At 46.0% G+C, this 26,330-nt stretch overlaps 4 protein-coding genes across 4 annotated transcripts; 1 reads left to right on the forward strand and 3 right to left on the reverse strand.

Annotated features, from left to right (window-relative positions):
- Window positions 1-7,099: 7,099 nt before the first annotated feature.
- Window positions 7,100-7,683, reverse strand: N7539_008814 (uncharacterized protein; the record flags this gene model as incomplete). The annotated part of the gene is made up of 2 exons (XM_056938409.1): window positions 7,100-7,531; window positions 7,612-7,683. The coding sequence occupies 2 exons, from the start codon at window positions 7,681-7,683 to the stop codon at window positions 7,100-7,102; spliced, it is 504 nt and encodes a 167-aa protein (XP_056786417.1).
- Window positions 7,684-11,388: 3,705 nt separating this feature from the next.
- Window positions 11,389-14,601, forward strand: N7539_008815 (uncharacterized protein; the record flags this gene model as incomplete). Its single annotated transcript, XM_056938410.1, has 4 exons — window positions 11,389-11,500; window positions 11,668-12,045; window positions 12,204-12,369; window positions 12,438-14,601. Exons 2-4 carry the CDS (start codon window positions 12,039-12,041, stop codon window positions 14,599-14,601), a joined length of 2,337 nt encoding a protein of 778 aa, XP_056786418.1. The 5' UTR covers window positions 11,389-11,500; window positions 11,668-12,038.
- Window positions 14,602-20,810: 6,209 nt separating this feature from the next.
- N7539_008816 (uncharacterized protein) lies at window positions 20,811-21,002 on the reverse strand (the record flags this gene model as incomplete). The annotated part of the gene is made up of 1 exon (XM_056938411.1): window positions 20,811-21,002. The coding sequence occupies one exon, from the start codon at window positions 21,000-21,002 to the stop codon at window positions 20,811-20,813; it is 192 nt and encodes a 63-aa protein (XP_056786419.1).
- Window positions 21,003-22,079: 1,077 nt separating this feature from the next.
- On the reverse strand, window positions 22,080-22,364 carry N7539_008817 (uncharacterized protein; the record flags this gene model as incomplete). Its single annotated transcript, XM_056938412.1, has 1 exon — window positions 22,080-22,364. The coding sequence occupies one exon, from the start codon at window positions 22,362-22,364 to the stop codon at window positions 22,080-22,082; it is 285 nt and encodes a 94-aa protein (XP_056786420.1).
- Window positions 22,365-26,330: the final 3,966 nt, after the last annotated feature.

Consider the following 26,330-nt stretch of genomic DNA (forward strand, 5'->3'; position numbering starts at 1 on the left):
GCAGCAAGCAGACTTACTAAAGCGATTTTTGGTGTCTTTTCAAGGACTACGACACCTAGAGATTCAGCTAGCGAGCTTTACCGGGGAGATTTTTGAAGACCTATCTAAGGGCATCCACCAACATGCGCAGACTCTGACGTTCCTCGCCTACATTGATTGCTCATATTCTACGGTTGATGGTTTTCTGTATCCCATAGGCTACACAAGCGAAGATATACTCCACGCTATACCGTGTAAGTTACAAGAACTCTGGACGTACGGGTTAATGGAAGCATTAGCCCTAGATGTGTCAACTTTTGTTCTAGTAAGTAATCTGTATATTCAAAGCACGCATCTCTCTCTAACACAAGACAGAATTCCCAGTACATGGAATTACTGGCTCAATCCCCGCTCCGTGTACTGGACCTCCGCCTGCCGCGTGAGGCTACCCATGCAGACATACTGGATTTCCATCTTCTAGCAAGCCGTATATTCGGCGTGACAAGGCCTTCGTCACTGAGTTACCTTGTCCTAACGGAGTCATGTAGACCGCAATGTGGGTCTCAAAGCCAAGTACTATTATGTCGTCGACGAACTGACGGCACTCAACCCAAGCTCGCGTCACTCCGTGCGGACATAACCGTAGGTTGCCGCGCTGACGACCCTATATCCTCTCAAGTTGGCCGAGAAGAGGATCCTGAAAATAACTCTTCACTTTTCCCGGAGTATGAGGTATTGTCATCAAATTTTAGGATACACATGCCTCTCGCGTGGCGGATTGCAAAAGGCTGGGTATAGAACTTTCCCTTTCTATGTGTCTATTGAGAATGCCTAGTTTGTTTTTCTGTGGTACATCAGTCTCTATACATTCAAAAGTATGGAATAGTCACTAATTGACCTTAGTCCTAAAGCAGCGGTCCCGGCCTTATGATGTATATTGATAAGCTAGATCCACGTATAGAAATCAAAGAGAGTAGGGAAGCTTAGATTGGTGGTCTGCGAGTAGACAAGACAGACACTTTCCACGCACAGAGAAAAAGAGAAAGTGGATAACCTGCAAAAGACGGTAGGGAGAAAAACCTATACTATATCACATCACTGCAAGGCTCACAAAGAGGAGTAATCTCCGTTGGCAGATATAATTACCATATTCAATCATCATCGGATCTTGCTGGTTCAATTCAAAAATTACATTTAAATGGTATTTTTGAAGACACCGAAGGTCCCACTCGACCACCCGTTAGAACCAGCAACGACGGCCGAGGCAGTCCAGTAACTGTTTAAAACCACTGGGCGCCTGATCCATTGATTCATTCACGGTCATGTATGTTTACACAACTCCTATCTGCCGGCCTGCTCAGGGTCCGAATGTCTATATAGATGAACTCTGTCACGAGCCAGTGCCCGATATAGGTCACGTGTATCACGAGACCTTGGTATGCTGACGTGGAGAACGCGCGGGATAAACTTTCCTTCCTTAAGCTTTTTGTAAACAGTATGTTGGCCTAGTTAGATTGAATCAAGTCTTGCTACAGCCCTTCACAGACTCGCACTGTTTCATCGCTCGGGTCCCAGGGATAAATACCTCAGCGAGGTGCAAGTCTTCTAGGCTGCCTGGTAGTAAGGAGTCAAGACCTCTCAGAGTAGTATGTTAATTTGTTTTTTAAGTCCCTCGAGGTAGAAGGAAGGGGCAGGAAAAAGTTACTATAGCGCTACTTGGAAGCCTATCTAATTATTACTTTCTTTGCTTGATGAGTCGAGTACTAACTCTCTCTATGCATCATGCATCATGTACGTGAACAATCCAAATTATTTTAGATCTATAATATTGAAATCATTCAATATTCACAATATTACTAATCATTGACGAGAGCATTCACGGTAATCTGATATCAATTAACATATCGAGACGTGTGGGTACAGAACCAATATAAGGGCCCCTCCCGGATACAGACAGTATTCAATAAATTATTATTATTTCTATTATTATTATTATTATTATTATTATTATTATTATTATTATTATTATTATTATTATTATTATTATTATTATTATTATTATTATTATTATTATTATTATTATTATTATTATTATTATTATTATTATTATTATTATTATTATTATTATTATTATTATTATTATTATTATTATTATTATTATTATTATTATTATTATTATTATTATTATTATTATTATTATTATTATTATTATTATTATTATTATTATTATTATTATCATTATCATTAATCATACACGGATCTGTCAGGCCTAGGGCGCAATTTACCGGGAGAGCACTACCTGGAGCCGGGGCTCGCCCTCCTTCCTGTCCGTGGCCAACGGCTTCAGACTCCCCTATGTCTAACAATTTTAGTCTCCCATCATGATGGTAGTCGCGTTTTCAAATTAGAAGCCTTTAGGGCACTGTCAAATATCCGCAGGGGCGGGGCCCTGCGTTGTTGTTCGTACGCTCCGGAATTGGCCCAGGAGCCCCGTTCGCCTCATGAATTCCACTGCCTTCACAGAATGAACCGCGTCCCGTAGGACAAGTATGGGAGCCGAGCCCAGAACCTCCCTTCGGAGTGCTCCCCACTTCGAGCAGTAGTGGCACAGCACGTGGGCTACGCTGAGGGTGTTCCTCCCGCAGCCGTATTGCGCTGGGTCCTGGGATGGGTGAGAGAGCAGTTACTCGTCGCGAGAGTGTTGAAATGATACCGGCTATTCTGCCGCCTCCCTCACCACTACTGGAATCCACAAACCCACATTCTAGCTAGATTCTCTTCTCTTCCTCCCTCAGCCAAACAAGTTGCGTTTAATCTTTTTCTTTTTCTTTCGCACGTATATTCACGAGTAGATAAAAGCTGGGATATTTAGTCCCTCTAAATAGGTAAACATATAAGAAGTAAGGCTACAAGGCCCCCTACGGTAGCCCTCTACACCAGACATCTTGTAACTTAACGTCACACTACCCTCTAAATATCGGCAACCGAGAATATAAAGTCATTTCGTTTTTCTTCATAAATAGTAAATGGAATCCGCCCGGGTGAAATGTTTCCCTGATAACGGCATACGGTTATACTGCCATTCATCAAGTCCGTCCGTGAACAAGGGCGTCAGAATTCAGAAGTGCAAAGGGTAGTAGAAAATATCTTTCAAATTAGGCGCGTAAGGAGCTTGTGAATTTACATCCCCTACGACAGCTCGCAAATCTAATACACGAGATCAAGTATGCAATTTGACGTGAGGATTGAGACTTTTCACGCAGCCCTGTGATCCCGAAAGCAATATTTGCGATCGTGGCGATCGTGAAAGAATGTTACGCACGCACCGTAAGTTTTGGGGCGGTCAATAAGTATTATGCAATAGGGTGACCAGAGCAGCGGAGTGTTGAATCGAACTTCGAGAAATCCTATGAGGAAATACTATTCTAATGAGATTGAGGTTATAGGCTGAATATAACGCTATACGCTATATTGAGTATGGAAAGCGAGTAAGAAGCTATATATATATTCTGATAAGATACGGCTACGGTAGAGGTAGCAGTATCGATGTGTGAGAGGAATGAATAGTGAGATTAGTGTGGGGGGAGATTCTACCTAAGCTATGGACTGTGGGGAGTGGCAGAATCACACGCCATGCAAATATATTCGATCTGAAACTTTCAGCATCCTTATGTAGAAATATCTAAGATGTCAAAATTTCTTACATTCGGAGCTCTCGATATCGTAAATCATGAGGCTCGCTATAGGGACAGGGTATTGGGAGAACGATGAAGATTAAAAAGCGACTCAATTTATAACTACCCTGTCAAGCTCTGTGGGGTTAAGCATCCCGCGGTCGTACTTCGTTATGTGGGCTATGATATATCTCTTCCAAAGCTGTATATGATTGTCTCGTCATGAAAATACTTATCTTATCTGTTAGCCTCCTATAAGTCTGAGCCTTACAGCCTTACAGTGCATCTTGTGTAATAACTGATCTACCTGGCTCTCATTCCTACAATCCCCACGAGGCACCAGCCCGATCTTTGACGCACTATGTTCAGATATACTTCGAATTCTCGAGACAGGATCACGTTTACGCTAACCCTAGGCTTTTTTAGGCCACAAAAGCGATCTTTGCTTCTTGTGTGGTACTTCGTAGATTTCTCTGTCACTATAAAGAATTAAACCAGTTTTACAGGCGAGTATCGACATATGTACCGCAGGAACATCTACGGACATTAGCTGTGCGAGCTGCGATGTCACACAACGCAACACAAAATATTTTCACTACTGTTCCCAACACGTTTGTTATATTAGGCGGTATCACACTAATATTCAATACCATTAGCATGCGCCGCTCCCATTATTTACGGAAGAGAAGCAGAACTCCCCCAATATTAAACTTCAATATGATAGGCAAGTTCTGGCTGAGTGAGAAAAGTTTGCGACTCCTATCACCACAGAGTATTCAAGATTTTGAGGATAGGTATTTAAGACAGCCTTGATCCATGAGGCTCCGGGATCTGTATTTACTATGTACATGGTACGCCCGGAGTCTTAGTTTAACGACTAGTCTCTTACTTAAAATATATCTCTTCCCTTAATGTGTTGATACTAGTATAAGGAATACGTTTCAACGATATCTCTATTCTTACTTGAAATATTGCAGTTATTGCCGATAGACCCTCGCTACTTAGCTCGGTAAAGTGAGCTCATTGACCGCGATCACTAGACTTGATTTGCGGGCACCGTAATCGATATAAGGAAATAATTGATATCGGCGACGTAGAGGAGACCCCCGAATTCGGGATCCAGGATAGAGACACGCCTCTATTACCCCGCTCCCCGCCCTACCCATTTTTTTTTGTTTGGTCCTCGATCCTCTGCGTAGCCGCCTAATAATCAGCGATTAGCTATTGCATATAATACTGCATCAGTATCAGTCGCCCTAGAAGAGGTGGCTGTAAGTTGAAGACTTTGAAATCTTCGACTTTTCTATTTAAGCATATTCTATCTCTTCGACCTTCCCATCCTTCTTTAAGAAATGGAAGATTCGAATTTTCCTGCTGTTGCACGAGAGATCTTTTCGTTTTTCGTGTAGCTGCCCCATTTTCTCCGCACGCATATATACCGTGGGGATTGATTATGGAATGTGTCTCGTCTTGGCAACCATGAATCGAGACCTGATAAGACACGCTAATTCAGGTCTTGAGAGGAAATGGGAATCGGTCTCTTATGCTGCTATAGACGCGCTCTCTCATTGATTATGAGCGGCGGACGAGGAAAATACTGCATTGAAATGAAGTAAATGTTCTTATCTGTTGCTCTTTCGTCTTAGTTCCTTTCTTCTCTCGTTCCCTACGCTTTTATCCCTTCAAAAAGTACACCAGTGTCATTATGCTAATTCGTATCATGTAGCAAAACCGAGGAAAGAAGAACAACGCCAGTGCGAACAGACTCGCACGATAGGCAGGGAAAAAGAGAATAAGGTGACCCCCGCGGGTTGGCCCAAAACATCTGATTCCTCAGTAGAGCTCAGAAATTAGCTCGAAAATCATTTGAAATCATCTTCGATTCATAGTAATACCGACGAGAAGGGAAGACGCACTCTGGGTGAACTACCATACCCCAGGTATTAAAGTTCCATATCATTATTTCGCGTCCAAAAAGGTGCTACTTATATTACGATTTTACACGTCACCACTGTCTGATTATAAATCTCTCTTCGGCCCCGGCTGGATTATAGTAGGCCTATAGTAAATTTAACGCTCACTCAGACCGTCGCTTTGCCGGGGGTAAACCTAGCCCCCGTATGGACGGTGTTACTTCGCCGAAATTCGGTTCTGTTTACATAGCATGTGATTCTGCCACTCCCCACAGTCCATAGCTTGGGTAGAATCTCTCCCCTACAGCAATCTCACTCCTTATCCATCTCACACATTAATACTGCTGCCCCTACCGTAGCCGTATCTCACCAGGTTGTCCTTAATACGACTATCTCTACATCGGCCTCAATTGCGTCTATGATGCGTTACTATTGGAAGTCCAACCTCAAAACCAGCAGCATGTCACCCCAAGGCCGTGATTGTTTTGAAGAGTCGATGTATACCTCGGACACCAAGCTGAAGCTACAGACTGGCGTTGTTTCGTTATGAACAGGTCTCTTACACGGGCGGACGTTACGACTACTTTTACGTATCTCACCAGATAAACAATTTCATCAGTGTCGAGATATAGTGTGAGAACGTCGATTCCTCCCAAATATCAATTTGAGAAGATTATATTCTTCGTGGATGTTATCCTGATGTACCTTGTCTAATTTGAGGAATCATTATTCCTCCCCCCAAATTAGAAGGTACGGGGTGATTAATTAGTCATCTTGTGTTAAATAAGGTAACTACCTGATGCTCTGAGCTAGTTCTACTAGTTTTAGGACAGATCTCAGGTCACACAGACGTAATTCTGGCAATGAACTTTCCGTAAAATCAGCGTATTAAGGCAATCTTGAAGTCGTTTGGCTGATAAGTAGCATTGCAAAGTAGGGATTTACCTTTATTACCGAGAACTCGCCTACTGTATACTTATTAGTTGTTTGGTTTAAGAGTATTTAGAATTGAGTAAGTGCGGAGGGAAGCGGTTACTGAGGTGCAGATATAAGGATATCAGGGCCGCAAAATGCTGATATATAGAGAAAGGAGCGTTCATTCGTAATGATGAGGTGTATTGAATGTCTTCACCTTGTTGAAGCCGGTAAGGTTGGGCTCGTCGCTTTATTAGAGTCGGAATCTCGAATTTATATATAGGCGAGCTTGACTATATCATTGGAATTACAGTATCCTTAGTAAAGATAGAATTTCGAAGGACTATTATAAAGATAAGACTAAGTATATATGCTCCAATAGAAAGGTACTTAGCGTATGTTATGATAGAAGATTCTAAGTAATGATACACAGCACCATTAGTAGCGCTATTCGTATATCTTTCACAGAGTATTTTCCGAACAGAGGCGGTAGTAATCAAACACATCTTGTTCACACCTCGAGATACAGGGCAATATCTTATGATAGTCCTAGTCCAGTAAGCTCGCACAGGGCTTCCTTAGGAGTCCTGGCCGACTTCGGTTCCGATATAACCATTGCTAATCTTTCTTCCACGTCAATTCAAAGGCGCTCGGGGAAATTCCTGACCAGTCTTTCCCTGACGTTGGCGATACTGGTGATAAGCAAGGCCATGATTGGGTATGGCCATTCAAGCGAGGCGTAATAGTCAACCAGCTGGCCGAAGACAGGGTGCCCCCAGACTTGGTATCAACATTGTTGGTCAGGTGCGAACTTGGTGGCAGCTTAGTCATCAACTGTGTAAGAATGTGCTGAGTTCTTTCCAATGCCTCTTCTGCTTTAGCTGCCCGCAGCTTGTACTGGGAATGGTCGGCTTGAGATTTCACGAGCTGAATTTTCAGTTCCTGGTTCTCCTTGTGATATTTTTCGAGTTGCTCATTCAACTTCTTGATTTCCATTTCATCATTTTGTCTCTTTTTTTCTGCCTTGCGCGATGTTCTTGCTGCGCACGTCTTTGTGATAATAGCTTCTATGATCAACAGACGATAGTTAGCACATATGCTCAATAGACTCATATCGTCTCGCTATCTACCTTCGTATCCTTCTTATGTTGTTCAATATTGTCGCACACCCTCGTGCTGGTATCATGGCTGGCTACCATCATGATGTTGAAATGCTCCAGGATTTGAATGTGAATTTTGTGGACTAATTCGAAACATTGACCAGTCCTGGAATTTATGGGCGCGACGACCGAGTTTTTAAGTCGCAAGATATTCTTGAGACTAGTACAGTTCTATAGATGGGTATGTTAGCGGACGGACCCGTTAGGATACTCGGAGTCGTCATGATAGGGCGCGAAAAATCCTATTTAATCTGATTGTTTTGCTTGATTTTTTTTATTTTTACATGAATGATTTTATCGAGCTAGCGCCCCCGGTCATGCGCCTCCTAACACAAACCCTTCTAATACAAACTAGAATAGTATCCCTAACTACCTTCTAGTAGAAACCTATTATTACTAGAGAAGATTTAAGGCACGAGAATTAGGTGGAAAAATGCCGTTTGCTATTCTATGTAGTAGACTATTCCGGCAAGTATAATACCGTGTCCCTGATGCGATCATGGTGCCTGTGTGGACATGCAAACGCTGCGAGAAACGGGTCAGGCATACTAAGCACGAAGAAGGTATCCGCCAAGAGCGTTCCAGAGGGAACTAGGGGATTGTGAATTACCTTTCTCTAGGATAGATTAGTAAAAGGTTTCAAAATTCTGCGATTCCTCCTACCTCGGTTGGACAAAACTAGTGTAAGAGAAGCTTCGTACTTTTCTCACCAGCCCTAGATCGCCTACCAGTCGCAGGCCCTACATGAGAAAGTATTATCACAATTGTAATCGCTAGGTTTTGCGTTGACTGCTGTTGGATTTCTGCCAATCTGGTCTGTGCCATTTACGGGAACAAGACAGCGTATCTCACTAGTCTGCAATAGGTATTATTAACATTGATACACTCGGTTCTGGCCGTGTTTGACGTTATCCGGTACAATTTGTTTGGGTGCAGACATCTTCGGAATCTTTTTCCATGGCATGTGATTCTGCCACTCACCACAGTCCATAGCCTAGGTAGAACCTCTTCCCCCTCAGCAATCTCACTCCTTATCCCTCTCACACATCGATACTGCTGCCCCTACCGTAGCCGTATCTCATCAGAATCTTTAATATTGGACTGCACCTGTAATACGGGATACAGAGAACATGTTCATCACGGCAGCACTTGTGATCGCAGGATGGTAGGTCTTCTGTTGTCTCTTAGCGGACTTTCTTCTTTCGCGATCGGCTGGCTCAAAACAGACTATGTATACCCCACTCCAGAGCTCGAATACAGTTCGGATGTAACTTCAACACTGATGCGTTTAGGATATGTCGCCGGATCACGGTTCGGTGCCCAGGAACACGGATTCGCTACAAAACATAATTTGGGCCTAAAATTGGCGATCAAGATCCCTTCTAATTGCTTTAATTGTTACATGACAATCAACGTTACAACGACTAGTCCTGTGATCCTGCTTTCTTGACAAGATCCCCTAGATAGACCCTCGTAGCTCTTCTCGGATTCAAATATCGATGATGATGAAACCCTGAAAGAATAAAGCACCTCGAGACAGCCTAGCAAAAGTCCGAGCTCTCGCTCAGAGATCACTAGATTCTGACTAGAACCTCGGAGAAGGTGTTCTGTAGGGGTCATAATAAAGATAGGCCTAATGCGATTCCCTCTCCAGTTACTTTCTACCTCACAGACACCAACACCGAAAAGCCAAGGTCATGCGAAACAAAATCGTCTTATACTACGATACAATCAAATGATACGACGTTTATATCTAAACGAAAGCGAATTTATCGATTATGCTTACATGAAAGCGAGACTCTTCTCTTGTTACTTCGCACTGTAGCGTAGTACCCGCTTCTTAGAAAATTGGCCGAAAAGGTTCTGTTAGTACGGTTGTAGCAGTGTTGACGCTGGCGGACCAGGTCTCCGTATAGAAATAAAGTGGAGAGAGGAACAGTGGGACTGCGGGACTAGTATTAGGTGAAGAGGCAAAATGGCTACGTAGAAGTAAAGAAAATGGAAAGATGAAAGACTATTAGGAGAGAACCCGTGCAAAACTTCAAGTCCTTCCCTTGACTACTACCACTGAGTGAAAAGAGGCAATCTCTGCCAACAAGTTGGCCAGGTAGCTAAACTGGAATGGAGTTAGATAAAGACTGTGAAAGTTACCCTACATATCTCCGTCTTCTGATTTTTCGAGAAGGGAATACGCCGACCGAGAAAGACGACTATAAATAGAACACTCCTTTAGCGGCAATACTTATATCTAGAACGTGATTCAAGCCGAAGAGAAGACAACTTTCGCATATAATTAACAACAACCTTAGCGTTCAATTGGTGCACACTCGACTTACACCATGGCCCGTATTCATGTCGCCGAGTGGGAGGAATATCTGGGCTTACACTTCGTGAAATATAACGATATACAGCCGGACCCTGAAAAAGCCACAATAGCCCTTGCAAAAGATGAGAGGAGGTGGATGAAAAGAATCAGGAAATCTTTCGATAACGCGGAATTCATTGAGAACGCTCCGATCATAATGGTATCTCGAAGTGACTACGAAAAAACGCAATGCTACGGTCGGCAACTCCACAGAAATTCAGAACCACAACGGCTTGAGTTTTCAGGAGTTCGAATGACCTGTTTGGACGGAATATCACGTATACGGGCGATTATCAAATGTAAAGTCTTGAGCAAATTCTGTGGGTTTGGATATGCGTACCTGTTTTTCGATAGTGAGTGCTACACCCCGTGGGTTCCTGCGCCATATGGATTCTTTTCAACGGCTAAGCTATCTGAGATGAGAAGCTATGGAGAAGAAAAAAAAAATTATCTTACTTGGGGGGTTTCTCATTACAAGCTTCCGAATGTGTCCCAGATACGGCTCTATCTTCAACATAGAGATGACCTGACCGCAAGTGGTCAGACGAAAGGGCTGAATCATTTGATCCGCGACAGTGAATCGAAAGGTCAGATGGTCTTGAGAAACTGTGACAGACTTGGGCCTCTATACGAGAGATTTCAACAGGAACTTCCGAAGATGCTGTACGGAACATTGGAAAGCCAAGCCAAAAAATACCACGCGACACGATGCGAGCTGGTGAGTACCCTCAAGTCCTTGCAATTGTCCAAAAGCCTCACCTCCACAAATTGATCGGTTTACAATATTCTAGTCAATCAAAAAATACTGGGATGATTACATTCTTGGCTTCTGGTGTCGTTTACGGGAGCGGGTTCATCAAATCCGAGGAGATCAGTCTTTCTCGTTAGATGATGTTCCATCTGATTTGATAGACAGGATGCAGGCCCGCATACCCTCGGTTTCACAACGCGATGCAGATGAAATCAAGGCGCTTTTTTCTTCCCAGTATACATTCGAAGGACTACGAGGAGGTTGTCGAGAGGCACTCGAGGCTGCGATTTTGGAATCCAAATGCATGATCCCATCAATGCAGCTATTCACAGTGCATGCCAGAATTCTATGCAAAGTCTCGATATCACTGAAATCTATGCTGGGGCTTCAGAAGGGAGCTTATGGGCGAAGGGAAGGATGCGGAATACCGGCTGAAGAGACCCTGAGAGGATTATACACACAACCGAACAACAACGTGGACACTTACGCAATACAAACACCAGAAGGCTGGAGAACGATAACCGCTCCGTTCCAGGTACGCCAAGAGCTCAGCTGTCGACAGTTGTGGTTGTTCATGATGAGACATCTCAACAACGCAAACCTGCCATCATTCCCAAACCACCTGGCCAGCATGGCAAAGCGCCTGGGTTTCAATTCGGATTGGATAGCGAAGCGTGCCCGCGAAGACATTGACCTTCTTCCTCACAACCGTCAAACTTTTCGAGGGAATCTGTGCACTGGCTGTAAGTTTCCCAACATTACACGGGATGACTGTTTAGGTCAGAAAGGTGATCGCTGGTTAGAGAAAACGGAGGCCGCGCGGCAGCACCTTTTTTCGACGTTGCTGAAACCATTGGCACAGATGCAAGTCAAATATTTGACCAGTTCGCTAGTTGTAATACGCTTATAGAACTTGCATGTATATATCGAGCGTTCTTTGCCGATCCATTCTGCCCTTCACAGTACGCTGAGGTCCCGCGCAGACAAGCGGTAGGGAATCGACAGACACAGCACTCCACAAGGGAGTCCGACGTCTCACTACGAGAACTCGAATCTAATTACCAGAGCGAGTCCCCCCAATTTGGCAGCTCGCTCAATGCGCATCCGAGCACCACTCATGCAAGAGGAAGCGATGGGAATTCGGTCCGCCAGTCGGGTAATGACCAGGATGACCGGGTTTCTACACTAGAATATTCCGCGGATGAGATCCCTGAAACCGAGACTCGACAGGATCCGGAACTTTGGACAGACATACGTAGCAGTTACGTGGGGCCAGAGAACATGACAGGTCAGTGTGACCCTTCGTACCAAGACGAAATTCCTGTACATGAAACGGGATAAGTTTCATACTCCATACAAAGACTCACAATTCAATCACAGATCCGCCAACCCATTATACGAACTTGGTTCCTCCCATACAGAATGATATAACACTATTGGACAAAGAGACTTCGCATCACGATGCGACCACTGATTTGTTTCCACTGGATCGAAGATTCTCGCCAGAACCCTCAGGCTCCACGCAGACACATAAAAACAGTCATGAGCGTCAAAACCACGCGAGTAACTGGAAATCACCCTATGTGGAAGCTGAAAATGATAGCGATTCGAAGTAAGTCGATTTCCTCTAGATGTTTGCCATTTACCTAGTCTGATACCTTCTGAAATTACTCCTGGCAGTGAGATGCAGTCTCCAGGCCCCGATACTGCCCAGGTTTCCAGGAAAGGCGTGGGTGGACACGAGGCACATTGGCCTCGTGATGGTTTCAACGGCGCTCAGCCCAACGCTATTCATATCGAAAAACAAGACGATTCTTCCACAAATAAGCCTTGCGGGGAGTTTCCCATGTGTACCGGTAGAAGTGAATTGGAACCTACTTTTCACATCAACCCTCAAATTAACGTTGAGTCATCTTCAGTGCATGAGTTCCCTGCCCACTTAGTCAGCTCTTCCGCGGCCGCTAAACCAACAAGTGATGAGGCGTACTTCCCTCACCCGTTTGATGTGATGGATATTAGCTTAGACTCACCACTTCCGGCAAAATCTGTGCATCAGGCAGGTGCGTTGGTTGACAGCAGCGATGGCACATGGCGCGCGGCACAAATTCCATACGTACAAACTCCACTGAATGGCGGACATGTGGCAGATTCGGTTGATAGGGTTCTTGATCCTGTGCCTCCGGTCTCGCATTCCGGGATCAGAACACCACCAAGTCTCCGGACCAGTCATAAGACGTCCACATCCGACATGAACTATCGAATGCATTTTAGCCAGGAATCGTGCCTGCAAGAAGCTACTACTGGCGCGACGTGGACCGAGGCACAAACCTCAGATGTATCAGATGTAGAAACTCCATCACTTGGCGAACATGGACCATCCGTGACCTCGGATGCTACAAATCCCAATCCAAGCAAAGTTCTGACACCAGGTGGAATCGAAGAAGGCCACTGTAATTCGTACAAAGCCAGTGCCAGCGCTCGCGGATTCAAAAGGAACATCTCGAAATTCTCAGGACCCAATAAAGCTAGAGCGATCGAGGAAAAGCAGCTCACCCGGCGACTTACACGGAAATGGCGACGGTGGCTGGGCGCACCACATAGAATCAGAACACGCGAGAGGAATCACCGGGGAACTGACGGCCCCCGCTCGATGAAATGCTCCAATGAATTGCTAATGAATGCGATGAAGGACTGTTTCCACATGTCTCAGAGCACTCACGGACCTGATTCACGAGGCATGAACCCGGCAGAAATTCGCGAAGTGTCGTCACCTTCTTGGCAAGGACATACGATGCAGTATCCAGTTACAATGGATCGAGGTGGAAGTATGGAAAGGAGCTTCTGTTCTCAAGCCGAGGCACCGTCACAGCTATACCAGCCAACATTTTCTTTCTATGGCAGTGGAAATCAAAGCCCACCATCTTCGAGGGTTCATGGATTTCAACTTCCATCAGCCTTGCCACACAACCACGAGACAGATGACACTGACGCCGATACACAAATAGATAAGATGAATAAGCGCCAAATGTCCAGCACGGAGTCTAAAACGAAGGAAGACCCAATCGCTGTATCACCGATCGGACCCGGGCTAGAACAGCCTCAGACACAGCCTAATGCAGATGTGGTTGATCAGCGACAAGATACCGCTGTAGCGAACCATATTCTTGACTCAAAAGACACGCATACCGCAAGGTTGCAGAGATACGATGCTATTTCAGGCCGTGCTCGTCCGCAACGTTACAAATTAGGGCCGAAGGGAGAAAAAAACTTTCAAGCTACAAACGTCGCATACGCCTCATGGGTTGTTCTCAACGGTACCTATATCAAGACTGTGGAGCATCGCGCGAAATCTGAAGTCAAAAATCATGTGGAAAGACATATTTCCAGGGCAACTAACAAGAGTGGCCAATTTTACAACATAAACCTACGCCCAGTCGAGCTAGAATATGGGAAGCCGGGCTACATAAGCTTGGAGGATTTTATCAAAGATGATGACATCCTTTTGTATCAGGAAACGAGCCACGCAGAAGTGAAGAATACATCGGCGTTTATTGAAACAATCGCACAAAGGGTAACAACTAGCTTGCGCCGTTATCTTTCCCGAGAGAATTCTGCTGCGCGGGAAAAAGCGGAACGCAAAGAAGTAAAGGCAAGACAAGCACGCCTGCGCAAGGAAAAACTGACGACAGAAAAGGAGGGGGCCGTGAAAAGACTACGTAAGAGTTCACAGGTAAAAGGCGATACAAAAAAATCAAGAAACCGGAAAGGCCGGAAGAATGAGAAACAAGTCTCGGATAGAAAGTTACGAACAGCTCTGGAACGGAGTGGATTGGCTCAATTTTAAAGGGCTAGGCACTTTAATGTCTATCTACTGTCTGAGTGAACATTACCTATCTTATCGACTATCTTCTGGGTCGTTCGGTAGACCTCTCCGTTTCATAGTATCGCCCATTCCTGAACAAAGAATGTGAGAGTACTGTTCAAATGTAATCCCTAGCTTTGACTTCTTCCGAGATCTTCCTGTCTCACAAAACTTCCCACGACTGAATGGAAGCGAGATCTTCGATCACAACGTTGCGGGAGATGTCACCTCTGAGCACTCATACAAAGACTCCCGTGGTCACGCCAATTGACTAGTATCAAAGCGTATAGTGCCACTTATTATTTGGTCACCTTTTACAAGTTGTGATCGCCTGTTCAAACTCTCTGAGCGATCGTCTTTTACTCAAGGTGTTCATCCCCATTATGCCTTGCCTCCCGAGGCTTCTTTCTAAACTCATCCGGTCAGGTGTATGAAGTCCCCAGACAAAAACACGATTCTCAAGATATCTGGGTTTTCTAGAGCCGGATGGAGCAGTTGAGAACAGTAAATCTAATTTCTGCTGAGTAGCTTTTGTGATTTGACGAGGACTTTTATTGCAATCTGTACTTAATTGATGGAACGCAGCTACAGTAGAGGCAGCTGCACAAGGTGAGAGAGGGATGAGTGAGATTGCTACCGGAGAGAGATTCCTTCTAGACTATGGACTGCGGTGTGCGAGAGTGTCATATGCCATAAAAACACCCCCCTTGAGTCGCGACTCTGTTCGCAATTTAACTGGAAAACTGGAATAAAACTCTTTTATGGTATTGGGACATTGCCCGAGTTCTGCTTGTGTCGAGACGCTCATGAAGGCAGTTTCTTCATGCTCAGAAGGGTCAAGAAGCGCTCGCATTGGACTCGTTGTAGTGGCTTGGTAAGACCATCGGCGGCTTGCTCGGAGGACATAACTTTGATGAATTTCCATGCGCCTCTGGCCACCTGGTCACGAATGTGATGATATTTGACATCCATCAATACGCTTAGTACGCCGACGCAAATCGTAACTCCCCGTAAGGAAGATGGTGCCTTGGATGTCCTCTAGATTAAGGTAGGCATATCCAGCAGACCAAATTCGTTCATAAATAGGCGCAACCAACCCACCCCTGTACAGCCAAAGAAGCCACAATGTACTCGCTTTCGGTAGGCGAGAGGGCCACGCAGGTCTGCTTCTTGGAAGCCCAAATGGTAGGGCCGTTTGCAAGCTTGAATACGAAGCCGAACGTGGACATGCAGGAATCGGCATGCTTACCAGCCCAGTCTGCATCGACGAAGCCGAGTAGGCTATTAGGTGAATATGAGTAAGTAACGCATAGGTTTTCAGACCCCTTGAGGTAACGAAAGATGCGCTTTAACGCAGTCATGCGATTGGGCGAGGGGCTTTGTGCGTAACGGGCCAGCTTGGTGACTGGAAGTGAGATCTCTGGTCTTGTATTGACCATGAACCAATTCAATGAGCCGACCATCTTCCGGTAAAGCTCGATCTCATCATCAGCCAATACGGTGCCCTCACGCGATTGTTAGGTTTCTTTGTCATGAAAGGGCGCAGGCACTGTATACGCATCTTGAAGTCCAAATCTATTCAAGATTTTGCGCACATACGCTATCTGCGAAAGGTAGATCCGGCCATCCATTTGAATAATATCGATTCCAAGGAATCTCCTGACTTGGCCGTTAGCAGTGACATCGAACGTCTTTTTTGTTTTGATCTTTCAACCACCTTCGCGCATCATCAGGAAGCGTAATAATCAGCATACCATCAACATGCAGAAGGAAGTAGAGCCTGAGTTTATGTTAACGAAGACGAAGTGATCAGCCTGCAGGCGCTTGAATTCAATGGCAAGGAATGCACCATAAACGGTATTGTACCACTCCCTTGGGCTCTGCTTCAGGCCATACAGCGTTTTGAGAAGGAGGCCGCATTTCCCTGGCTCTTTGAAACCTTCAGGAAGATAGATGTAAATCTCTTCCATCAAATCGGCGTCCAAGAATGCAGCCACGTAATCGATATGATGCATATTCCAAACATATTGGGCTGCAATTGCGCAGAATATCTTGAAACTTGAAGCTTTGGCTGTTCTGGCGTAGACATCAAGATGATCGATTCCTTCGCGATGCTTGGAGCCTTTTGCAATGAGGCGGGCTTTATAAGTGCCGCCATCTTTGATGCGCAAGGTTCATCGAAGTGGTAATAGAGTCTTCCGATTCTGATTCTTCGTCTTTTTGGAAGGACGATCAACCACACGTCAAGTGCCATTTTTCGGCTGCTTTTGCATCTACTTGTGCGCTGCGACAACCCAATTTGCCTACTCCTCCTTGGTCAAATTTTGCTTCATGTCCTGCCAGCCGTCCGGCTCATATGTTGTCCGAATTGGAGCTAATTTTTTCGGCAGCAGATGCGAAAGTGGTTGTAAATCAGCAGCCGGATTGCGAGTCGAATACATTACGTATTTAGTATCAACAACGTATGCAGCGTAAGAATCGTTCCGAAACGCGAGATACTGTTCAGACTCAATAGCCGCCCGTCATTTGATGCGTACGCATGTTGAGCGTCGAAGTGCCGGATTACCAGTCCCAGTTTGACAGAGTTCCAGTCGATTTTAGTCGAGATCTGGTTGAGTTATCTCCAGTTCTGCCTCAGTTTCAAGTTGTTCGAGTTCTGCCTGAGGACTGCCGAGTTCTGTCGCAGTTTTATGGAGTTCTGGTTGAGTTTCAAGTTAGTGGTAGACGTCCTGAATCTGAAGCTCCCTTTCGAAGGAATTCTTTCAAAGTGTTGACCGTTCCGAAATTGGTGGCTCATCCGTTGCAATGAAAGGGTTTGGAGACACCGGTCTTAGCGGACCTTCAATAACCGGGTCCATTCGGTTGTCTTCAAAAGGCTGATCATCAAGAAACCTGGCAGGCACATATCTACGTTGATCGACTGTAGGGTCCATGTGGCCCTGAAGCCGTTGGCCTGCATCAAGATCATAATCTGGAGCTGAAAGGTCCTTCAGACCGTTCTCATTGCCATTGACGTTTCTGGATGTAATAATGCGCTTGGAATGCACATCATTCAGCTTATAAGCATCTGTGCAGTAGCCGACCACCCTAGACTCAGCCATGCGCGGAGAAAGCTTATCTGCGCGCCGTTCCTGTGGAATCAAGCACCAAGCTTGACAGCCAAGCACGCGCAGATTCCAAATATCTGGCTTTTTGCTACAAGAAGCCTCATAAGACGTCATTTCAATAGTTGAATGCCAAAGGCGATTCATGGTGTAATTGATTCCCAATAGCAGCTTACTTCAAAGGTGCTTTGGAAGCTGATGCCCCGAAAAAATAGCCACACCTGATTCAATCAAACACCGATTCTTCATTTCAGCCACTCCATTGAGCTGCTGAGTGTAGGGTGGCACCGGATCCCATACAATGCCGGACTCTTCGCAGAAAGCTTTAATGTCGAGGCGCTCCTTTGCATTATTACCGGAAATTATTTTGACCGTGTAAGTAGATTGAGTAGCCAGATAATTGACCACAAGGCGCATTTTGTCAAAATCTCACTTTTAGCCTTGAACAGGAAGACCCAACAGAAGCGAGACGCACCATCGGTGATAGTGGTGATGAATCTCTGGCCACCAGTGCCTGCAATTGAGATTGGACCCCAAATATCGGTATGCAGCTTCTGACAAGGCGTAGTCTTGATACATTTGCCCTCGCCGAATAATAGGCGATGGCTTTTCCTTGGAAGCAGGGAGGACAGGGTGTAATAATACCATTGCCCTTTTGAATCTTAATACCATCGGCATATTCAGGCATGCGTTTCACCTTCTGTTCACCTGCGTCGCAAGCTCTTTTGTGAGCCAAATGCATTTGAATAAGCTTGAATTTTGAAGTCCTCGAAGCCGCAACGCTAAATTGTTCTTGATCAAGCAAATCTGATATTTTTACCAGAGATAGCTCAACCGCAGAGGCGCAGAATATATCAATTTGACTATCTCCGGCGCATATGTGAACCCAATATTGGCCGTTAATTCGATGCGCGGTAATAATGAATTGACCCCCCTTAATGAAGGAACTTTGGTCCATTCCAAACCGAGTCTCGATGCCCAAATCTTTGGCCAGTTGCCATGACGAAATGAGGTTCATATGGAATGATGGGATACACCAAACCTTGTGCACAGTGAGCTACGTAAGAGAATCTCATTCGTACTAAAATTGTGCACTACATCACCTATCCTTCGGTGTGGACATGATGGCCATCGATTAGGCTGACTTGGGTGACGAAAGGCGCAACACGAATGGAATTCGCGCGATATGAGGACATATGATCCGCTGCGCCGGAATCAACCATCCACGCATGTTGATCGTTTTCAGCTAATGCGGCTGCAACATGGACGGAGGACGCATTACGAGGTGTAGTTGCAATGCGCGCGGCAGAAGCGCAAAGCTCCGCAAAGGTCGAAGATGCCTTTTTAGTTAATTTTTCCTTGTCCTTTGAGTCAGATTTCGAAGAATCCATGGTGTTCGCAGCAGCCACATCTGGTCCGCCTTGCTAGGCCCAGTTTCTTTTGTTTTTGAAGTTTTCCCAGCACTCATCACTGGCGTGAGCAGGTGGACGGTTGTGGAAGGAACAAAAATGGGGTGAACTTAGTCCTCGGCCTCGTCCGCGGCCGCGTCCCCTACCACGACTAGACTCATTTTGGTCCTTGTGTTCAGGGTCTTCTCCTCTGTCTCTGCTTCTGCCTTTTCCACCTAGATTTACAGAGGTTGCAGCTATAGCTGCATTTATGGCTTTCTCATTTGACTCCCATTCAATGAACTTCCCGTAGATATCATTAAGGAAGCTTTCGCGGTTATCAGGTGGCTCACAAGTGTTGATGAGAACCTTAACGCTTGAGAGTCCTTGGACCACAAGCTTGTATATGGCCAAGGCTATCTTATGACCGCATGAGTGATCAGGTATGGCAGCGTTGAAGTTTTCCAAAGCCGTTCGCCATCTGTCAACGGACGCATGAGAATCACCTCCGGTGTATTTAATAGCCGGAAGACTTGAAAGCCGATTAGCGCAGGCTGTGTGTGCTGCAGTCCCATACGCGTTGTCAAGACCCTTCATACAATAGTATGAATTAGAACGATCGGCGATGAACCCTTTCGCAGTCTTATTAATGGTGCAGTAGATGTGGTGGGTTGCAATCCGATGTTTCTCTTCAAACCATTCGTATTCCTTTTTTAGGTCATCAATATTCCTTTTGAGCCAAACTCGAAGCTCCTCTGAAGTTGGCTCGGCGCCACGTTAAGCTCTGAGCTGCTCGCGAATAACATCAAGCTCGGGTGCCTCTCGGGGCGTTTGAACTGAGCACCGTCTTGCACCAAGCATGTTTAGCAATGGATCTTTATTCAGGGTGCGAGCTGCATGAGCAATTCTTTTTTCCATTCTTCATGAGTCTCCTCCCCTTCCAGGGTTGAGACGTGCTTGGATAACTCAGCGATCGCCTTGATTGCATCGATGTATTCCATTTCAGCTGATTCGATATGTCTTCTTGTGCACTTGAAACGATATGCCTTTTTGCACTCAAAATGACCGAATATGGTATGTTGATTTGTATTTTGGTTGATGCGAATCAAAAAGGTTAGTGAATCGTTGATTCTTCGAATGATCCTCTGCGGATCAGTGGCGTTATGCACCCAGTAGGATTTCGTGTTGTGGTTTTTGTTTTTGTGTGCGCCGGTGCGTAGGGGCCGTCGGGCCCACGCGGCTTTGCGCCGAACCTACGTATGCACCGTGTTGAAAATGCGGTTACTTTGCGAATTTCTGAATAGGCAGTGTAGGAAGTGTTAAAAACTCACTTTGTGCGCTAAACAGGGCTCATAACCTGTTGGAATGCAGCTACAGTAGGGGCAGCTGCACGATGTGAGAGAGGGATGAGGAGTGAGATTGCTACGGGGGAGGGATTCTATCTAGACTATGGACTCAAGATCCGCACTAGGTCCGCCTACCCAGGAATGCAAGTTTTCAAAAACGGCGTTAGGTATACAAACCTTATCAGCTTTGGCTCATTCGTAGGCACGGGCGAATTGGCAATCGCCGACAACTTGTCTGCTGAAGGACGAATCCCTGTTAACGTGCATTCATGTCCAAGAATCTTCGTCTTGTCAATGAAGAATGTCGTCTTTGCTGGACTCAGTGTCAATCTCGCCCACCTCAATCGTGGGAACTACCGATCATACAGGAAGACCAGAAGTTCCATCACCGTCATGGCTGCCCCCATGTCATCGTCCATGTAGTATTCGAATCCCGCATCCCCATCTGACAGTCGCTGTTCTCCATATGGTTCCGGAATCTTTCCCATCGCCAAGTCTTTCATTCTGGCATACGTCTCTGGTGCACCAGTCAATCCCTGACTCATTCAAAGGCAACAGTATTGACCATATACCCAATTGAAAGCTGTCTCGCAAGCATATTCCGGAGCCAGTGGGATCGCCCAGTAGTCCTTCGTTGCATCCGCCTTGAAATATACTTTCTATTTCCTTTGACCGAGCACATTACTGATTGTTTCTGTTTGCATGGCATGTGGTTCTGCCACTCACCACAGTCCATAGCCTAGGTATCTCTCCCCCACAGCAATCTCACTCCTCATCCCTCTCACATATCGATACTACTGCCCCTACCGTAGCCGTATCTCATCAGTTTCCATCCGCTTCATTGGGTAATTTAATTTGATCGTGGCCGCATTCAGCTGGATATATTAGTGGACCATCCACAAGCTCGTCTTCACTCCGGGCACATGATCTGTCTTCTTCGGGAACTTCGTTTCCGCAGACCAGGGAGACATATTTGGTGATGACGCCTGCTTCCTCGGCTCCAACTTCGGAATAATAGTCTTTTGCCACAACTCCTCCGGGGTGTATCACACCAACTTCGCCTTCCTCGGCACCATAATCGGGTATGTTCGAATGCCGTGCACGCCCAACTTCGTGGTGGGCATCTCTCTCACTGGCACCTCATCACTCAAACAGTTCTCTCCAAATATATAGGATCCGGCTCTAGACATCTCATTTTGCTGAGCCTTCTTCAAACATCGGTCCCATCAGCTGGGGTTGGTTTGCGGTCCACATCTTCGCTGATCCCAAATCCTCCGATACTTTCCTGAGGTAATAGGTATATCGGTCTGTCTTCGGTTAGAAAGCCCATCAGATTTTGTTCTCGCACCTCTCTCTCAATCATCCCATCTCCCCCCCAACGTGAGTCACTGCAGCTATTTGCTTCATGAATTAAAACGCATAGGGTTGTATCTTCGGGCAATGTAAGTTCAATGCAGTCGCAAGGTTAACAATATTTGCAAACAAGCGCTCTCGGGGTAACAAAGACTTTCCATAATACGTCGTCTTCTCCAAAAACAATGAATCTGTGACTTACATCCATTAATCTGCCCCCTGACTGCCTTTTGTGCCCAACTTGAACAGGGTCTCCCTCATGGGCTGATCTAGCTTTCCGAATCCTCCTCCAGATCCGCGACATACTGCCTATCTTCGTCTTCTTTCCAGTTCAACTCACCACCTACCTCTCTGGTGATGACGTCCCAATAGCTGTCCAGTTCATCTTCATTTATATCGCCATCTTCCGGACTGGTATTCGTGTCTGGGGATCCTCCGATGCCACCCACTGCATCAATGGTGATCCGGATCGGTCCGTCGGTCTGATTCTCCTGGCGTTCTTTGGCTGCTCCGATTGCCTTCTGAATCCGCTCGGGGCATTCGCCTAACCTCATCCTTGTCGTTAGCGAACGTGTATGTGCCCGTCGAGTAGTCCCCTTTGATTTGACACGTATGCATTCAATGCCTGCTGAGCAACAGATGGTAGGCTGGATCACCAGGTATGACCATCACGGTAATGACGTGTTCAACTTCAGGAAATACCGAGTCCATTCTAGCTGTCACTTGACACCAGACTAGGGCATCAATCTTGGTGCGATGTCCATCCGCAACTTCCATCATTCCGCCCGAAATCGGTATGGCCCGAATTTTTATCTGTTCCATAATGTGTTTCGGAATGATGTTTGACGACGCTCCCGCATCCAATGAAACTTGCTCAACGTGGCAAGTCTCAAGCTGTCATCGGTGCATGATACGGCGAGTATTACTCTTGTATAGAGCAACAATACAACTTGTCTGAGCAGCGGCATGAAAGCATCACCGTTGTGTTCCTTCTGTCCTTTGGAATTGGTTCTCTCTTCCGGCTCCACTTCGTCCCTGGCCGAAGAGGAGAATGCTGGGACATTCACCACCATCGACTGTGGCAGGTCTGTACTTTCCTTTACCTTTCTCTGCGCCTTCTTCTTTTTGTCTCAGCTTGACGTCGCAATTGATTCGCGAACTCCGCCCGGACTGTGGGTGAAGTGTCACATAACTGTACAAGTGTCATTGAGGTCTTAGTCCGATTCAGAAAATCATTCATCTATATCCAAACGCGGACCCTCCAACCCCTTGATAGATCCTTTCACCATTTGAGGCTCTCCAGCTGGTCTCGCAGGCTTCTTTCTTTACGGGGTTTCCGGAACAGCGGGTCTGGGATCACTCGTCCCAGATGGTCTTAAGGCTCGTTTATGGTGTCTTCCCGAAGCCTTCGGGTCGGAAATTCAGAACGTACACATCCTGGATTATCACTATCAACTTTTCCCAGCTAATGTTCGCAGGGTAGCTTACCTGAAGGGCAATGAGAATAGTTGAGTGCTTAATTCTAGCTGTCAGGTATGGACAAACATATTATGCCCGGGAGGCTCACAAGAAAGATTGGGCTGAATAGGTTGGCACAGTGTGAAACCACTTCCAATTGTAGTCGACAATGGACGTTCTTGGTGTTACTGGGCTTCAATAGACTTATATACCCGTTAATCTGCGCACGTTTCTCTTTATACTGGACTATTTCCCTGCGTCTTTCAGATACTAGTCATTGATGTTCATAGGGCAGGGACAATGATCGGACCATTGATGTCCGTGTGGTTGATATGAGTGCTAGCAAATAACTAGACCGCAACTGCTCCAATACAAACTGATAAAGCGCAGATGCCCAGAAAGAGTTAAATGATTGAACAGGGAATAAAGGAATCAATTAATCGGTGCGCCCTCTGCGCAGCTAATTCCATCCCGCGTATCCAGTACCGCCCGCCGCCCTCTACGTATCTGCGCTTAGTGGTGGCTGGCTCTCGAACGGTTCTGAGGAGGCCTAAACGAACGATGAGCTGACCTGGTTGCATAAGTCAATCAGAGACAGTGGCCAGGAGAGGAAGGGATAAGAGATTGGTGGGGTCGAGCGTTCTGGGTTGTGTCAAGGTTGACATGTTAGAGGTCAGACAGGGGTCTTACCGGGCTATAGGAGTTTCCAATCTACTTTCTGAAATTCCGGCCCCCTACTGTAAGAGCCAACTTACTCGGCCGTCTCCCTCTAACAAAGGGTTTTGTACTTGACAGGTCTCGCGCGTAGCCCGAGATTTTGGTAGCTTCGAAAAGGCCTGAACAATTGGTTAAGCAAGTGGCGGAAGCGAATACCGGCGAAGGAGGGCGGGTGCAGCACGCCCTAGCACGGCCTAATCAAAGTGTCAACAAGACCGTACTCCTGACCGGGAAGATGAGATCCAAGCTGGAGCCTCACAGGCTTTCAGCGTAAGGAACGCAGACGTTACCGTTGCCTAGAATACGTGGCAAAGCAGACAAAAGGGCCTCCGGGTTTGTTTCAATACGTTACCATCGTGAACGAAATCGTACGGTGATGTTTACTCGAATAGTAGAAGCAGACTAGCGGTATGATTGACGTACAGACAATAGCTTCACCCTTGTCTGCAGGGAGGGCGAAGTCTCCTCCAATCTTCGTCTGCCCGAATTCCGTCATAGTCATAATCTCACTATCGGCATCCGAATCGAACTAGCCTGTCTTACTACGGCTTTCACCAGACGCCAAACAAAAACATTTTCCAGAAGGTTGCGCGAACTCTTCGGAAACCCATTCAGAAAAGATGTTCTCTGTGATTACAGCCTCGCGCACAATCCCACAGCATATTGGGGCAATCTCAATCTCGCCTGTCCTTTGGTGTCTCTTCAACTGACGTTTGTCCAAGATAAGGGGACTATCTTTCCAATCCACGCCTGCTTATGTCCTTTGCCTGCAGCATAAGTTCCAGCAAGCTTTAGTCAGAGTTGAGGCGAAAGATCAAGCTCAGTGCCCCTTAACTAGCCCAAAATGAGCCCACCTCCGCAGACGACCACATCAAGTGTACAGCCCTGTGATTCAAGCGGAGATTTAGATCAATTAATAGGTTCATAGGTGACTAGGCTTCTCTTTTCTTAGTAATACGTACGCATGATCTCGAAAACGGAAAAGTACTCGGCTGTTCCTAATGTTATTGCTAATGTTGTGATTGTTGGTATCCAGTAATTGTCTTTCCCCTTTATGGAAGTGGATTTCGCATCCCTTATGGACCCAAGGGCATTTTGAAGTTGGGTATATCCGAGGAAAAGCTAGACTGAAAGCGAAGGTGAACCCCCTTTGGCAGAAGCAGAATATTGTTTGGCCAATGTTTTCACATTTTCCCCATCAGCCATTGCTTGTGGAAATGATGACCGCATGTGATAGCCACGGACTGACGCAGTAAGTGTGTGGACATGGAGCCGCTGATTGCTGATTTCCAAGCTCGGGATTTCGCTGAAGAAAGTGGTCAAGTCGAAAATCTTAGACCGAGCTTCCGCCAGACTTGGCTGCGATATCCTTGTAATGTTGACATCCAGTGATTATACCCAAATAGGTCTTCAGGCCCTGAATAATTCATCAGCAGAACGTAGTTTCGCAGTTTCTTCTTTGAGCAGACTTTCTGCTTCGTCGATCTCTCTCAACGCACGATGAACATTCAATCATGCACAGGTGATTTGGGATCGTCTTGAATCATTACGAAGCAGACCAGTATAGCAGTAGCAGTTCTCAAGATAAGTTTTTGATAGGTCCAGTGTCCACACGGACTTCTAACTATTCGAGGCCACAAGCGAAAAGTCAATATGCACTTGGCGTTCCGTCAGAGATTGCGTCTCTGGCACGCCCCAGCTTTCTATCATTCTGCGAGCCTCACCAGGCCTCCCCAGGAGATTGAAAACCTTCGGAGGAGAGGCAAGTTGATGTAATTGCCATGCGTGGAGTCTTCTGTCGACGTGGTGAACCCATGTCAAACTCGACAAACGGTTGTCGATGAAAGTGCATGAAGTGGCATAGTCTATATCCAGGTGTTCTAATGCACTTTGTCAGTAAGCTATTGCGGATCCCAGATATTGCGATACACAATTGCCATCTTCGAATCATCGTTGAGCCATCGCAAGTTCTTTCTGACAGCAACCCGCCTCAAGCCCTGCACTGAAGCGGCGCCTCTTTCACATCCACTGGTAGTTCCAGGTGAGCCAGCGCATGCGCAATATTACAACCAGATGCTGAGAGGCGATTGAACTACTGGCGATAATTTCCCTCAACCAAAATAGCAGCATAGTTATTCCCTGGAAGCGGAAGGCCAGGGTATCGCAGCACGGCTTGACTAGTACAAGATGGGCAGACTTATACTTCGATAGGCTTATGCGATTCTAGTTTGTGAATAATTCTGTTCAAGATCTCAAAAAGCTATCTGGGGACCACAACCTTGAAATCATCGGGCATAGGATATGTAAAGATCACTATCTACCCGTTATTCTTGTTGACATGATCT

Source organism: Penicillium diatomitis (assembly GCF_028827545.1).
Source record: "Penicillium diatomitis strain IBT 30728 chromosome Unknown utg000014l_segment0_segment0, whole genome shotgun sequence".
NCBI lineage: Eukaryota > Fungi > Ascomycota > Eurotiomycetes > Eurotiales > Aspergillaceae > Penicillium > Penicillium diatomitis.